The sequence below is a fragment of the Ambystoma mexicanum genome, chromosome 5p (assembly GCF_040938575.1).
Source record: "Ambystoma mexicanum isolate Mex_15411 chromosome 5p, UKY_AmexF1_1, whole genome shotgun sequence".
Taxonomy (NCBI): Eukaryota; Metazoa; Chordata; class Amphibia; order Caudata; family Ambystomatidae; genus Ambystoma; species Ambystoma mexicanum.
In genome coordinates this window covers 923,833,705-923,850,102 of record NC_090930.1, presented here as the reverse complement: position 1 = coordinate 923,850,102, position 16,398 = coordinate 923,833,705, and the positions used below count along the sequence as shown (strand labels likewise).

The 16,398-nt window shown below is 47.5% G+C and overlaps 1 protein-coding gene across 5 annotated transcripts in view; it reads right to left on the bottom strand.

Moving 5' to 3' along the window:
- Positions 1-16,398, bottom strand: part of LIMD1 (LIM domain containing 1) — a 681,428-nt gene that overhangs the window by 499,733 nt on the left and 165,297 nt on the right. The window contains exon 3 of one of the 5 annotated variants that reach the window (XM_069613346.1): positions 6,340-8,406. The exons of 3 other annotated variants lie outside the window; for them this stretch is intronic. In XM_069613346.1, coding sequence (XP_069469447.1) covers positions 6,340-7,798 — 1,459 coding nt within the window. In that variant the 5' untranslated portion in view covers positions 7,799-8,406. The remainder of the gene's footprint in view (positions 1-6,339; positions 8,407-16,398) is intronic. One more of the 5 variants, XM_069613347.1, reaches the window with a different exon arrangement.

Here is a 16,398-nt window from a genome sequence, read left to right as displayed (position 1 = left end):
ATATGTTACCAATGAATCTCCCACCAGGCCTTGGGGATGCACAGCTATTTATAATTTGGATCATGGTTGCCTGCGGTTATGGGCAGACACTGGCTGTTGGGTGAGTGGTTCCAGCAGGCTGTTTTCAAGAATGCACACGTTACTCTGTAGTTGCTGTGTTGCTTAGCTACAAGGCAGCTTGCTGGGGGCGTCAGTACACAGTCCCAGCCGTGTTACATTTTTGCAATATGCTTTTTCAGCATGGAGCATTATGAAACTGAGGCGTGTAGTAGAACTAATTTTCTGAGGCAAAATTACTAGTGTCATTTCGAGTTACAAAAATCAAAAGAGCTCGGGATTGCCTGCCCACGCACATGGCTGTCTGTCACAAGCAGACTCCCACCCAGCCCGACTGTCTCGTTTCATTTCCTGCATCTATCTGGGCACTTCTACAACCTGGTGCTAGCATACCAGGGTTACTCGAGAGCCGGAAGAACACATCAGAATTCACCAAAGGAGGTTACAACTGAAAACTCTCCTTGTACACAGTGGAGCTACCCCCATTACACTTATTTCCTTTGAGGTATAACTCCTGTCTGCTGTCCATAAGGAACAAAAAACATATATTGCGCCACATTCAAAGCAGCCCATAGTGTTTAAAAATAGTCCCCTATAGAGGCGTACTGATTCTTTTCACTGCTTGACAGAGATGTAGTAAAAGGTCTCAACTAAGAGAGCATTTAATTTACGTGCCTTCTTCCAAGAGGCTGGGTTGGGCCTGCAGTGGTGTCCCAGCTCAGTACACTGTGGCTAGTATCATGGAGCCAGGGGTGCAGGTTCAAACTGCAAATTGGAGAACCGTGCTAAGGGGAGGAAGAACTATTTTAGAAAAGATGAGGACATATGAGCAGTCGTGACACGACTGAAGCTCTTTGTTTAGCTGCAGTTTTTATCCAGTACATGAGCAAGGCAGAGGCATCGAGGACGTGCATTCCTGGGACAAATTAGAAGCCCAGCAACTGACTGGGTGCCTTTGGGAACAAGGGTGTCTCCATAGCCCTGTAGTCAACTGGTGACCCTCGAGCCACAGCTACAAAGGCTACTGAGGGCATGATCAAAGATTCGAGTGGTTTCGTGCCTTAGCAGGCGATGCCCCATGAAGTGCTACTGCACAAGGGAGCCAGAGAAGACCGAGAAAGCCCAGGACCTACAAAACACAGCCAAGAGGATATGAATCATTATGCAAGGAGAACTGCTCATTAGAGAATCCAGACATTATTTGAAGCACGAGCGCGACAATAAGCAAAACTCTACACAAAAGACATACAGGGGTTCCCCATGTTGGGAAGGAGCTCACGGATATGACGGGGTTTCTGCTGAGGAGGGCAAGGTGTGTAGAGTGCACACACCTTTCCTGGATTTTTACGGCATTCAGCAAGACTTTGTGAATCGAGTTTGAGGTACAGGAGTTGAAAAAGCATCTTTTGAGAACACTGAAAAAAAAGCAGGGTGCAAGATGTCGAATTGCCATAGGCTAGCGATATTTGACTGTTGGTTAGTAAGAAATGGTGTGCGAATGAATATAATTGAGGTGGCAAGTGACTTTTGTGGGTGGCTAGTAGCTTACAACTTGAAAAATCTCTAATTGCATTGTGAAGAAGCGTCTTTCCCTCATGCCAATCAACGCACCAAAAACCCAATTTCGAATCCAAAACCATTCATTATTTTTCCTGTCAGGTAGGTTTGCTTAGTCTAAGACTACTCTGCCAACTCAGGCTCTCCAGTACATTCAATAAAATAGAGGATGGTAAAAGCTTGAAGTTAACTAATTCCCTGTGCATTCAGAATGTCGTCTATGGATTTACGATTATTATTTATTGTATACCTCAGAATGTATTTTATATCTGATGAGAACCACCAGCTGAACAAGGAGAAATTACGCCTATAGGAAGGCTGAGACATATAATCCTGTTAGGATATAATTCCTAACAGGAATTCATTTTGATAATCCCAGGTTTATTGCCATTGTCTCAATGAAAGCCCTTATAAAAATAGTCGTAAGAGCCCTTATTGTCTTCACATGCACGGATCTCACTCTCTGCTTTCTCGTCTATGCCTCTGTTCTTTCCTAAATATATCCCCCTTATGTGCGCTCTCAAAACGAGAATCCATTGTGCTTTAATAGCTCGATATATCTAGTTGTCCTTCAAACACTGAAGACGTGTATTGTGTGCTTGCCCGTGTCTCATTTCTATGCCTAGATACTCTGTAGTAACATCATCTTCGGCCATTGTTTTTTTAAAATCGCATGCCTTATTTTTCGAAATAGTTTAATATGTGGGTTGCACATTGAGAGGTGTGAAAAAAGTGGACTTGACTGTGGAGAGCTTTTGGGAAAAGACATGTTTATGGAAGTAGCACGATGCTGGGTGGTCTCTGAAGACCTAGACCGTCTGCAGTGATCAAGCATTTGAGGACGGATGGGGTGTAATTGTTTTGCGGTCTTATACTGCAGATTGGCATAACTGGGCTTAAAATTGGTAAGTTTTAGTATTGGCTCAATTATCAAAGCAACATCTTGTTCTGAGCCATTGCTTTAAGCACCTGTACCAGGACCAGCCATAGGTAGCAGACTGTTTCACTTTGGAGGAATTGTTTATGGCCCCTGATGAGGACTGTGGGGAGTGTGTAGTAGTTGGTTTGGATCAGGGGAAGCAGAGCTTCAAAATCCTTATTTATGAGGAACAACTTTATCCAGCTTTATCCAGACTTTATTAGCCAGTAGCACTGTCCATGCTAACTTGCATGGTTTCGCCTTTTCCATGATGTGCATGTGAGTACAAGTCTAAGTACAAGTCTAAGCATGTACAACAAGGGCTGGATAAAGGTGCTCCCAGTTGACCGCTCTGCCAAAATGCATTTTTGCATTGTGGGAAATGTGCTCTGTCCTCTATTTCTCAACACACTTACTGCTAGCATTGACCTCTCTGCATGTTCTGATATAAAAGCAGGACACTACAACTCCTGGTTTAATAACATGAGCATGCAAGCATTTCTAAAACATATGACAAGCCCATATGTCCAAACAATCGTTGTGCAGATCGATATCAAATAAGACAACACAGTTTAGCTGGGATCTACCCTTATCCATTTGGATCATGTTATTTTGAATTTTGCTCCTATCAATTTAAATGCTAGTGGGTAGGAGCACCAAAAAAAATAATGGCTGTTCATCTCCCACCAGGAGATGGTGGAAGTGCCAGATGCTTTTGCTAGGTAAAAAGACAATTTTCAACGTGGACAAATGATATAAACATGCATGCCATTCTCCCTCACCTGCTGGTCAGGCGTGGAGAGTGGCTTTAGCTGACCCTGTTAATGGTAACAGAGCCAACAAAAATAACAGTGTGTGGCTCAGGACAATTATTTTCAGGGCTGTGGTGGGAGGCACAGATAGCCTACAATTATACACGGGTCACTTCAAGCAGATGCTCATTTTATTTCCAAAAGTGGGAGAGTCCCTCTACTGAGAACAACCTATGGCCAATTACCACTTCCATGTGAAGGTAACCACTCATAAGGGTGCACAAACGTGTTCGTTCCCCAGGCCTTAAAAAAAGGAAAAAGAGAAATAGATTTGCATAGCAGTCTGGTTCCAGCCGCAACGACAGTCCGGCACATAAATTCCATGCAATTCTCATTTTCACACCCTCCTGAGGGACCGAAATTCTTTATTTACTTGGAGTTTTGCAACATGCTCAAAATCAACTGCTTCGGAGTGACAATGAAGAAAAACCCCAAACAGAGCATACGGAAGTGAAGGGGGAAAGAGGCCAAAGAGCACTACAATCGGGAGAAAATGGAGACTGGCTTGTCCTGGAGGTCCTACTACTCGAGGTAGTTCAATTTCTGATGGGTACTTTAGATAGTCCCGGTGGGTGAGGTCATGAGGTTTTATTTACGGTTGGGGGAAGGCCAAAGGTGTTTAGCTGGGGACCACAAAGCCTATGGTAGAAAGACGGCGTACGTGTGTGTGCTGCAGATCGGACCATGATTCTGGATTCCATCACATCCCACAGAACAGGTTATTTGGCCTTGTATGTTCTCTGTAGAGGTGCTCTCACACATATGAACATTCATAGACTTTGATACCAGCACAGTGACTGATCATTTGTGTCGCTACTTGCAATCCAAACTGGTGGTATAATTGTGATATTTGAAACAAACAAACAAGAATTACATTTATTGCATTTTGCTAAATGTTCAAATCTGAAATTAAAGCCACAAAGTTTAAGTATGTATCTGGCCAATAATCCATGGCAAAGCATCTCTGTGGCAAAGTGCAAGGAATACATGCTAGCTCCCTTGTCTCTCCTACTGCCACCACCAAGAACTGATCGCAACAACATAGACAGCATATGCTTCGTTAAGGTGATATCTCCACCACACACCAAGCACAGTGTTGTGCGCCTATATGGCCACACCATAGACTGAATGCTCACCAGATACTGACGCAGCTCAATCACCAACCTCACAACGCAGTACTGGCCTAACCACCACCACAGCCTTTTATCTGCAACCTCAGAATTGCACTCCTTGAACTCCCAAATCCAAGAACTGAACTAAAAAACAGCTTGCATCAGGGGCAGCCTGATGAGTGGGATCTTTGAGGCCCTAAATCAGGGGAATACAACCTTTGCCTCCCCCAATGTTTTGAACTACAACTTCTATCATCCCTAACCAGCATAGGAAATAAGCAGATATTTTGGGAATTGTAGTCCGAAACATCTTGAGAGCCAAAAGTTGCAGACCCCTACCCTGAATCCACCAAAGGCTCAGCAGACTAAGTGATTCAATAGAACTCCCTACCCCAGTCCATCACCAATATGGCAAAACACCACACGAGAGCTACAGCACAGCCAACCTTAGAAACCAAATGTAATACACAACCAAAACACAACAATTCTCCTCCCTCTCCCTCCATGTAGTTTCCTCCTTCAGACGTTAGGTAAAGTTTAGTTTATTACAGAAGAGTGAAAACTCAGCTAAAACAAATCCTGAATCATGTGACCAGACGATTGGTTTTACAATTAAAAACACTGCAGAATGTTAGCCTTCTGGGTGACACCCGTACACCTCCCTCTGTCCCTGACAACAGAGTATATTCCACCTGGGAAGTGCAACCTATTCCATATTTGATGGGGTGCATTCCTTCATTTGGGAATAATGATTACAAGACTTTCAGAACTGAAATGACATCTTTCTGGGCGCACAATGCAGCACTGGTTGTGTAACCACTCTTGCCCCCCCCCCAAGTTCCAGCTGTTTACATTTTAAATCTGAAGGAGGGCCTACTGAGGTCTCGAAGGCTTAGCTATTGTGCGGTGTTCATTTTTTGGGACCAATACAAGGCACTTTGCATGCGTCCACATGGATAGGTTAGATTTAAAGTGAAGGTATAGTTGACATATCTTGATCTAAACCACAGCTAAATGAACACTGCATACATGGGCCAAAACTTAAACAAGCAAGACCGCCTGCCTTCAATGCACACGCCTAACACCCCTTGGCAAACAAAGGTGACCGCTTATACATAATGCTCCAATTCACTGGCAACCGTTCAGAGATCTACAAATATGGTTCAAACTGCCCAACTTTATGAGAGTTTCTTTGCACTTTCTATAATTTGGGAATTCTAGGTTGGGAGTATGGTGCTGAATGCGAAGCCTGGTAAATGCATGGCCGGGCTGTATACTGAGCAATAGTCCCAACTGCAGCCATGTCATCATGAGCCCAATCAACAACTCTTGGCTTTTTGGACAACGGCGCTGTGCATGCGGGCCCATACCAATAATGGAATTAAACTGCAAGTCTCAACATGCAGCACTATGTTGGCAAAGGACCCAGGGCTCAATGAAATACTTTAGAGGACATGAGCTACAGTTGGCAACCCAGCAATACTCCAAAAAATGAAGAAATTCCAGTTTGGGAAAAATAACCTAATGGGGACAAAAAGGGGAAACTGGCTGATACCTTTGGGTGTGGTTGAACACCTAGCATTTCACGTTTCAGTAAGCCCACACTGAACCACGTTTCCATCAGAGGGCACTTGGAACCTTAATTCAGCACTATCAGCGAGCAAAGCAGATACAGACGTAGAAGGCAAAATTAAGTATAAACACTTATCCACATAATACGCTAGGCACTCTTAAAAATAATACCTGCACATGGCCATTCTGTGGTTTGACACAAAGAAACAAAAACAGATCTTAGGCACATAATATGAACCGTTCTCTATTAAGCATTTGCACATATTTAACGGGGAAATGGGGCAAAACAAATGGGAATATTTACACTTACCAAAGTAATCGGCACTGGGCTGAACATCCATCTCCTGCTCTAGTCGCTTGGTGAGGGCTTCCAATTTGATTTCAGCTGTGGATGGCCCTGGTTCGTGCTGCGGAGCAAGGTTTTGAAAGGGCAATTTGACTTTAGTAGTGGTGAGGTTTTCTTGGTTGGGACTGCTTTGGCCAAAATCTGACGTTAGACTGTTCACTTTGTGCGGAAGCGAGGAGCGGGCATTCACCGCCATCTGCCCACGGACAGGAACGCCACGAGCGCTGCGGTCAGCATGCAGCACAGGGTCAGTGCCAGATGTCTCCAGCTGGTGGCCATGGTCTTTCAAGACACTGCTCGGTGATGGGTTAAATGTGTTGCATGGCTGAGTCTCTGCGCTAGGGGACAAAGGGGCAGGAACAGAACTGGAGATGAACGATGTTGGGTTACCCTGAAACAGAGAAGAGTGTTCTTTGTCGATTTTGTGGGATACATCAGAAAGCTCGCTCCCATTTTCCGAGTGTGTCCTTAGTTGCTGTGGCTGCCTGGGAAAACTCTGGCCAGACAATGCTGATGGGGCGGAGAAGGATGAAGATCTCTGCTGTGTTGACCCTATTGGTACCTCATCACTAAAACTGACAGACGAGGATAAAGGAGATAATCTGTGTGAGAAGGAGGACGATCTCTGCCCTGAAGCTTTCTGCTCATGATTTTTGTTCCAGTTTTGAGTTTCGCTTGCATTGTTCTGATTTCCAGAGCCACTGTCCATAGACTTGCCGATTTTTGGCAGCTGTTGATATGGGTAATCAGCATGGTTTTTCACGGGGCTCCTCAACAGCGAATTGCTGTTAATGTGGTTTGACTGTAAACTTAATTTTCTAGGCCGTGATTCACGGCCTCCTCCCCAACCAGGTACGATGGACTCGGTTTCGTAATGGTTCCCATGAGATGGAAACAATGGCTGTGAACTTCTAGGGCTCATCTGCCCTAATCCTGAGGAAGCATACCCAGAGCCTGATGAGCCTGTTTCAGAGCTGGCTCTTCTGCCATCATGAGTCACTTTGTGCCGCTGTGCATCTTGTGGCGCATGGTTTGAAAACGTGGGTTGGGTGCTACTGAAAACATTCCCTGAACCCCCTAAAGGTGTGGCTGATGAACCCAGTGGAGGTTTGGCAGCACTTTCCACAGGAGACAGCAAGCTGCTCCCCGTCGTTCCTCGCAGAAGATATTGTTGCTGACTCCCAACACCCACACCTCCATTGAGGGGGCCAGAGCAGAGCAATGTCGGATCCTCTTGCTGTTCCTGTTGTTTTTGCAGGTGAATCCTGGCCATCTTGGCAGCAAACACCTTCCTCGTCTCTTCAAACTCGGGATTGTTTCCAAACCCCTTGTCCACCCGGAACAACCCATCTTTGGAGGCTTCATACAAGTTAAGATCCTCAATGAACCTGCTTGCTTCCAGACCAAGGTCATACGTATCCATTTGTGTCGATCGTATCCCTTTTTGGGGCCAGAGTTGCTCATGAAGCCAAAATCACAGATTTAAATATTAGGTTTCAGTGAAACATACACAGAAGCTTCTGTTCTCCCCGATTTATGCACCCAAAGTCTAGGTGTTTGAGGTTTGCTCAGAAAAGGCCTCAACACTCTTGGCAGCCTGAGACCTAATCATATACATTACTTTTCCAAGTCAAGGTTTAATGAAGCACATGTCCACAGGACTGATGTAAAAATCGACATTCGACTAACCAGTTTGCTGCTGCAACTTCGGGTCCGACTTGGCTTCTGTTCTGGCCAACTGCATGCAGTGCGGAAGTCGGAGCAAGGCGACCACAGGATCGCAGGGTTCCTTCCACACTCCAGACAAATCGTGCCAGTCTATGCCTCACAAGATCGACTGGAGAAATCCTTCCGATTCCCTGGCTCCTCTATGGCTGTCTCCTCTGGCTCTCATCTGTTTTTTTTTTTATAGACATCAGACAGATCAGATTATATTTAGAAGATGTGCAATGAGTCAGATGTTACAAGGCTTTCATGCGACAGGGATGACAGCATTGCTCTCAATTGGCAGACCTTTTCCACGACCCATCCCTAGAGGATGAAAACATTTGTGTTTTTAAAAGAGAAATCTTGATAGACTACAGCATTTTCAACATCGCCTATAAAACAGATCATGAAGACTCAAGAAGGATTTCGTTTGATAATGAAAACAGAGGGCAACATTGCAGCTACTTTATTATTATTATCATGGAACACCCAAAGACATGACAGGTGAAAAGGTCATCTGTAATTCTACGTGTTACCTGTGGGAGCCCTGCAGTATCAAAACTCTCTTCTAATTCAGGGATGCTTGGCTACCTGGAATACTATTGTATGTATATAAAACAGGTGTGGCCTTAAGGAAGGGAAGGGGATAATGGGAGGGGGGGGTTGATTTGGGGGTGGGCGGTTGGCAGTAGGGCCCTTTTTATGTACAGGAGAGGACATTATGACCCAGGACATGCAAGGTTATGGACGAAAGCTGAGCATGCAAATGAAGACTCGCAGGAGCAAGGCGTGACAGCAACAGGTAGGGAGGGTTGCAGGCAGAAGGTCACGGGCTGAAAAGCATGAGGAAAGTTTGCGAGCACTCTTGGGAAATCACGTGACAAGGGAGTTTGCTGGAACAATATGGAAGCACATTGTTGATGCGTTTGGAGATCCTGCGTTTCTATGGCTGTTATCCTCATGGAGTCCATATCGCATAGGCTCGTGAAATAGAAGTCCCTGGAGGAGTAATATATTGCGCCATCCATTTTTGCCAGACGGAACTAGGTATTCTTTGGGCAGTCCACTGAGGGAACACAACTTACATGTCCTAGATCTTTTTAGCCTACCATGAACATATTTAAAGTGTGTTAGGTTATTTGTTTGAATTAATATGCATCACCCTGTTAAATGAGGGGATGTATACTGTACATGCTGCACAAGTACTGGAATGCCCAAACATGGGATTTGCCCTTCTTTATGAAGTAGTTCCCCAGAAGAGAAATTCCAGCTTTTAGGGCTCTTTAAAGTGATGTAGTCTTTTGTTCTGTTCAGGAGGACTGAGGGAAGTTAGTCTGTCTACCTGATGGTGCGCTTCCTGCGAATTTGGATGTTTTTTTTTATTTTTACATTTTTATTTTATTTTATAAAATCAAACAAACACACTACAACTGTTTCAAAACATAGAAAGCATCATATTCCAACACATTTTCAAACTCCCCAACTCCCCCCTCCCCCCTTAAACTAGAGCCGGTTCTCACATGTCGTTTACGGGAACATCATTGGGTGGCACAATACTTAGGCAGCCATCATCCGGGTCCTCTGTTTCGTTGTCACCCTGGTGAGGGTTTGCCAACGAGGCCACCAATTGCCGCCAGGCCAGCAAGGGCCCTACCTCCTCCTCGCCCCCCCTAGTGACCGCTTCAAACCAGATTACGGATTCAGCTTCCGCCCACCTCAAGAGGTCTGTCCACCATAACTCCACCCTAGGTCTGTGGGCGCCTTCCAGCCCATGGCAATCCTATGTTTGACAAGGTCATTTATCTTGCTTATGTGTTTCAAATGCCGGGGTCTGGGGAAAAGCCCAAGCATGCATGACCAGGCCGATTCCACATCCAGCACCAACCCCCCGCCGGCCAGTTTCGTCTTGACCTCGTCCCAAAATCTATGCACCTCCTGGCAAGCCCAGAACATATGTAGCAATCCCGCATTCACCTCCCCACACCTGGGGCATTGCTGCAAAGCTAATCCCCCAAACTTTGCAATCTTCCCGGGGGTTAAATAAGCCCTGTGGGTAACATACAGTTGAAGCTATTGGAATCTCGCGTTCCGGGCACCTTTTTGTGGTACCTCTGAGCCCGTTCCCACTGCCCATCCATCATGGGTCCTCCCACCTCCTCCTCCCAATCTTGTCTCAATTGGAGCAACTCCTTCCCTGCCCTTACTCGCAGGAGCTCATATATCCTCGATATTTCGTGCCCGCCCTCCGATACATCATACATGGTTTCCAGGGAGGCGTCTAGGTCTTCCGCTAGCACTGTCTCAGGCCATCTTTCTCTAGTCTTTTTCACAAGCCATATTGTATGTTATATATTGGCCACCATGTACTCCCGTCTCTTCCTGCAACCTCAGAAAGTCCACTGCCTCCCCTTCCTGCCATATGTCCCCGAGGGTGGCTAGGCCTACCTGTTCCTAGTATCTGCGGACCGATTGAAGTAGTTGGGGGTCGCTCCCGCACAGCGCCGCCAAAGGGGCCTGCTGGGAGTATGGCTCCGAGTCCCCCCCAATCTTCCATGTCCTATGCCAGATCTCCCAGCCCAGCCTCAGTAGCCGCCCCTTGCCCACCAGTTTGTCTCTGCCCAACCACACCACTTCCATCAGAAAGTATGGTGCTGTATCTCCACGCAGGAGCCTGGCTTCCACCGAGTCTTCAGCCGAGAGCCACCTGGCCACGTACTGCAGCTGCCCCGCCAGGTAATAGAGTTCGAAATTAGGCAGGCCTATCCCCCCCTGTCACACGGGTTCTGGAGCTTCCACAGAGCCACCCTATTCCTAGAGCTGCCCCACACGAAACCCCTACACACGCTGTGAAGTTTCGCGAATAGGCTCCTGGGTATCAGAAACGGGACGTTTACGAAGAAGTGCAAAAGTCTAGGCAGGACCACCATCTTGAGTAAGGCTGCCCTCCCCATCATGGTCAGGGGCAATCTGGACCAGAATACCATGCTGTTCTTGATCCCCTCTATCGCCTTTTGCGTGTTGTGCTTGTGTTCTGCCTCGACCTTGTGGTAAATATTTATTCCCAAATACCTAAATGTCACGGGCTGCCATGGTATCGGCAGGACAGGCAGCCTCTGCACCGGGACATTCCTATATCTGCCCAAGGGGAACAGACTGGACTTTCCAGGGTTCACCGATATTCCCGAGAGGATAGCATACCGTTCTATTACCTCTAGCACGTACTGTAGGTTTTCCTCTGGGTAGCGCAAATAAAGGAGCATATCATCCGCATATAATGATATCAGATGCTCTCCACTGGCAGTGTTTATGCCCACCTCCCCATATTGTTGTCGCAGGCATATTGCCAGCGGCTCCAATGCCATTATATATAGCATGGGTGACCAGGGGCATCCCTGTCTGGTCCCCCTGCCTAGTTGCCAGGAATCTGAGACTATGGACCCTGTTTTGACCCTCGCCATCGGGGTGCTGTAAAACAACTGGACCCATCTGAGGTATCCAGGTCCTACTCCGTATCCCTTCAGGACCGCTTTCAGCCAGGGCCATCGTACCGAGTCGAAGGCCTTGACCGCGTCTAACGACACTATAGCCAGCTCGCCCGTGTCTTCCTCAGTTTGGTCTATGACATGGTGTAGCCTCCTGTGGTTATCGGTGATGTTCCGACCTGGAACATATCCCGTCTGATCTGGGTGTATCAGTTTCTTAATCACCCTCTTCAGTCTATTAGCCAGCACCGCAGTGAGTATTTTGCTGTCCTGGTTAAGCATGGACAACGGTCTGTAAGACCCGCGCTCCACGGCCGGTTTGCCTGGTTTCAGGAGTGGGATGATTACAGCCTCACGGAGGGACAATGGGAGTTCTCCCTGCTCATAGGCCTCGTTGAAAGTAGCAAGCAGTGGCAGAAGCAACTCTTGCTGGTATGTTTTGTAGAACTCGCTGGGCAGCCCATCCGAACCCGGCGCCTTGCAAGTGGGCAAGTTCCGAATCACTACCTCCAGCTCGTCCGAGGTGACGGGTGCGTCTAACTTCTAGATCATCTAAGGTGGGCAGCTCAATGTCCCCCAATGTGTCCAGTATGTCTTGACCCATATCCTCTCCCGTGTCCTCATACAGGTGTCTGTAAAACTTAAGGAATTCCACATTTACCTCTTTCTGGGTGTTGCATATGCAACCTCCCTCGCCCTGAATCTCACTAATCACCGAGCGGGGGGTCTCACTCTTATACAGCCAAGCCAGCAGTCTGCCCGGCTTGTCGCCCCCTGCATGTATCCTCTCTGTATATTTCCTGTAGCTGAGTCTGCACAGTCTGTCCCAGAGTGCGCTGCAGGACAACTGTAGCTCCTCTACTTGGGTTCTGTTATCATAAGCGGTGCTCTCGCAACGCGTGAGCTCCTCTAGCTCCCTTTCCGCCTCCCGGAGCTCCCTTTCGACCCCCTCCTGTAGCCCCCTAGCTTGGGAAATAGCTACCCCACGCACCACCACCTTAAACGCTTCCCACAGTGTGCCCACAGAGCTTACGCTTCCCGTATTTGTATCAAAGTATTCTACAATGGCATCCCTCAGGCCCTCCCGAAACCCCTCATCCTGCAGAGCCTCGGTCCTAAGTCTCCATGTAGGGATCCGCGGTCGTGGGGGCTGGTGTCTCCAGTCTACCACCAAGGGCGAGTGGTCTGACAGCACTCGGGCCTTGTATTCCGCTCCTTCTATATCTCTCACTATCTCAGCTGTTACAAACACGTAGTTTAACCTTGTGTACAAATCATGTGGCGCTGTGTAGTGCGAGTACTTTCTATCCGTGGGATGTAGCCTTCTCCACGCATCCTCTAGGCCTAGGTCTTTCAGTAAGGTACTCAGCGCTTTAGCCGCCGGTGCCGTTTTTCCTGCCCTGTCCTTGGACCTGTCCATTTTGGGGTCTACGGTACAGTTAAAGCTATAAAGCTACCTTAAACGTAACAGTTAAAGCCCCCCCCCCACACTACCGTACCCCCTGCCAGGGGGCCAAGTTTACCATAGAGGGTCCTAAAGTAAGCCGCCGTGTCGTTATTGGGGGCATACAAATTTATGATGTGCACCCGAAATGGCACGTGGGGCGCCACCCAGGTGACAACCCCTCTGGCATACGCCGAGTACGCCGCCCCCACAACAGTGCCCTTCCATTTCCTCCCGACCACTCCAGCCTTTCCCTAGAAACCCCTGGGTCAGCTCCCCGCCTGTAATCTCCTGCAAAAGCATGGTTTCAACGAAATCCGTGGGGTTCGATCCTTCCATTCCCTCCGGTACCCCCACTATGCGAATGTTGTTGCGCCTGGCGCGCCCCTCTGCCTGCTCTGTTCTGTCCTCCAATTTGCCAACTCATTGCATGAGGGCATGAAGCTCCTTGGCGTGTGTATTGCACGCCTCCGTAGTCGGGGCCAACTCCTTCTCCAGTTCCCCAGTGCGCTCCGCGATCGTTCGCACATCCTGGCGCAACAGGTTCACCTCTTCTCGGACCGCTCCTATCTTAAGGTTTAGGCCCTCTTGCAGCTCTTTCATGGCCAGGCCCAGCTTCGTCTCCCAGGCCACCTTCAAGTCGGCAATTGCTGCCAGCACCTCCTGGATAGTACCCGGTGGGTCCGTTGCCGCCGCAGGGGTTTCTTTGCTCTTGCCCGCTTCCGCGCCCGAGGGCGACCTAGCGTAGGTCTCCATCGTGGGCTGTTTGATCCGGGGTCGCACCACCTTGGAGGACATCCTGCTGCGTCAGTTGGGCCCACGCGCCCAGCTGTATCCTCGCGGGGTTCGCTCGCCGGCCTCTTCCGCTGGACCCGGGTTCACTCTGCTAGCCCACCACGATCCAGGGTCTCTTCAGTGTGGGCTCGCCCTTATGTTCTCGCCTTCTGCCGGAGGCGCATGCGACCCGTCTGTCTGGTTGGGCTTGCCCACGTTCCGACCAACTTCCTCAGCTCATCGGACCATTTATGGCCCTTTGTCCACAGGTGGCCATCTTGGGTGCTCCCCTTCCTTTGCGCGACCGCCACCTTCTTCAGAGTCTAGTTCCGTGGATATGCAGTCTCGCTGGTGGGCAGGGCACTCACCATGTGCCCCCCACTTTCATATGCCTTTGGTTACACCGTGGGCCCAAAAGTCTGCCAAAAACCATCACTTCTTCCCAGGATCAGGATCGGATCATCGGGAGCTCCTCCAAGGAACGTCCTCTCACGTAGCCATCAAGCCACGCCCCGCAAATTTTGATGGTTAAGTGGCTGATAGGATCATTGGAAGGTGGGAGAGGGTGGGTCAACATTTTGTGGATTTTTACTTCATATGTGATTTTTCTTTGGTGATGTTGCATGATCTAGGGCAAGTCTAGGAATTCTGTGCTTTTAAGACACTAAACTTAAGCCAGTTTACTGCCATTTAGTTTTCGATATGCCCTCTCCCAACCCCTGATTAAGGTGGTCAGGAGATAAAGATGAATGTTTGGGGGTGCCGGGGGTCAGAGCGACTTTTGGAACTGATAAAGGGTCTAGGTTGAGGTTGACTTTCTGTATTCTCCCATTTAGCAAAGACCAGAACCTCATCAGTGCTTGCTTTTAGATCTCCCTCAAAGATTGTGCATGGGGGGAGAAGCACAAGGGATGCAACTTTCCCTTTATCCATAAATCCTTGGTTCATACCTCACATGCATGCTAGCAGATATTCAGTCATGTGGGCAGGTCAACGCTATCATTTGGTCTCAACTCGCCTGTTAATGCCAGCGAAGAAAAGAAGCCAGAAAAGCAAAACAAATCCTACATGGATGCCATAAAATGCTACAATGGGAGGGACTCCTTCATTGCCCGTGCTGCCACTATCAAAGGTTTACTTCTGAAACGTTAAGGCCTTGGTGCCCAGGCATCGATTTAGTATATTTAAAATGTGACAAAGCTGATTAGTATTCTGCAGTCCTCACACAGCAGCTGTAGAAATATAAACAATTATGGAAGTTACAGTACTCTGCTGCACAACAGTTCACAATTAAAATGTTATTTTTCAAAGTACAAAATGTTAATAATGCAATGGTTAAATGAGGATACATTCTGTTACTGGATCTGCAGAGGGTGCCTTACTGTACACACTAACAAGGTCTGAGACTTGCAAGGTCACGGAAGATAGCAGGACTCCTGGACAAATGTACATCATTGCGACCAGGTTAAATTTCAGCGATACCTCCAGCTCCAACAGCATGCTTGGCAGAGGTCTACTTTACTACTTTTGAAAATAAAGCAGCCCATAGGGAAACACTGCCAACCATTGGGAAACACTGAAGGCCACTGAAGAGTTGTGCTGTTTGGCATCCAACAATCAAGTAATTCAGGGCTAATGGGGAGAGAGTTCGATGCACCCAGGACACAGCGTGAAAGTTGGGCCAAAAAAGGTAAATGAACACGCACAAATGTAACCTCAACACCAACCCAAGTGCGTCCTCACCCATACCTAGCCGGTGGGCCTAAAGAAATTGCCTCCAAATTTGGGTCACTATATACCACCAGACCTCTTCTTGATCGAGAAATTGCGTGAAACTTTCCTCAGCTACAAAGGCTTGTCCTTCCCTTAACATTCAAACTTTTCGCCTAGCCAAATCCTTTAAAAATCCGTGGCAAAGACTTAACCTATACAAAAGACTCTGAACCACTGATTTTGGCCAAGGCCTATTGAGAAGAATTGCTGGTTGTATTTAACTGAAACCCTTTGCTCTGCCTACGAATGTATTTGGGCTATCTCTTCTTATAACCTTGTCTTTTCCCTCCTTTATTAAGTATCCTAAGTGCCGTTTTGCTCCTACTTCATTTTGGAACTAAACTTATTAATTTACTTATCCTTTGGATTTTTGTGGTTTATTAGTGTGCGATATTGATCTGCGGGTGCTAGTGTAATGTTTTCTAACTGACTGAGTAAATAAATGTATATTCTTTTTCCAAGAAACCTTGAGTAAGTGTCTATTTGAATCACTGTATTAGTTGGTACTTTGTGTAACTGGTTCTACTGCTCACTTAAACTCTTGAGATAAGTCTGGCTGCTCAGCCATCGCTACCACTTTACTGTGTAGTACAGGCATGAACCTGTAATCTTAATTGCCTGTAGTGTTCCCAAAGGAAGTGGCTCAGTCAGCTCTCCTCCCCAGGTTGGACAGCAGAGTGACCCACACTGCTCAGGTTCTCAAAACAAAGCAGTTCAAAACGTGGATTGAGGCCCGCCTGGGCTTCCACGTTCAAATATTTTTTGAAACATTAAAAAAAGTTATTTCAGAGTTCAACAAAAGGGTTCACAGTTCAACCAAATGTTCACGCAGGCCTCCCTCGA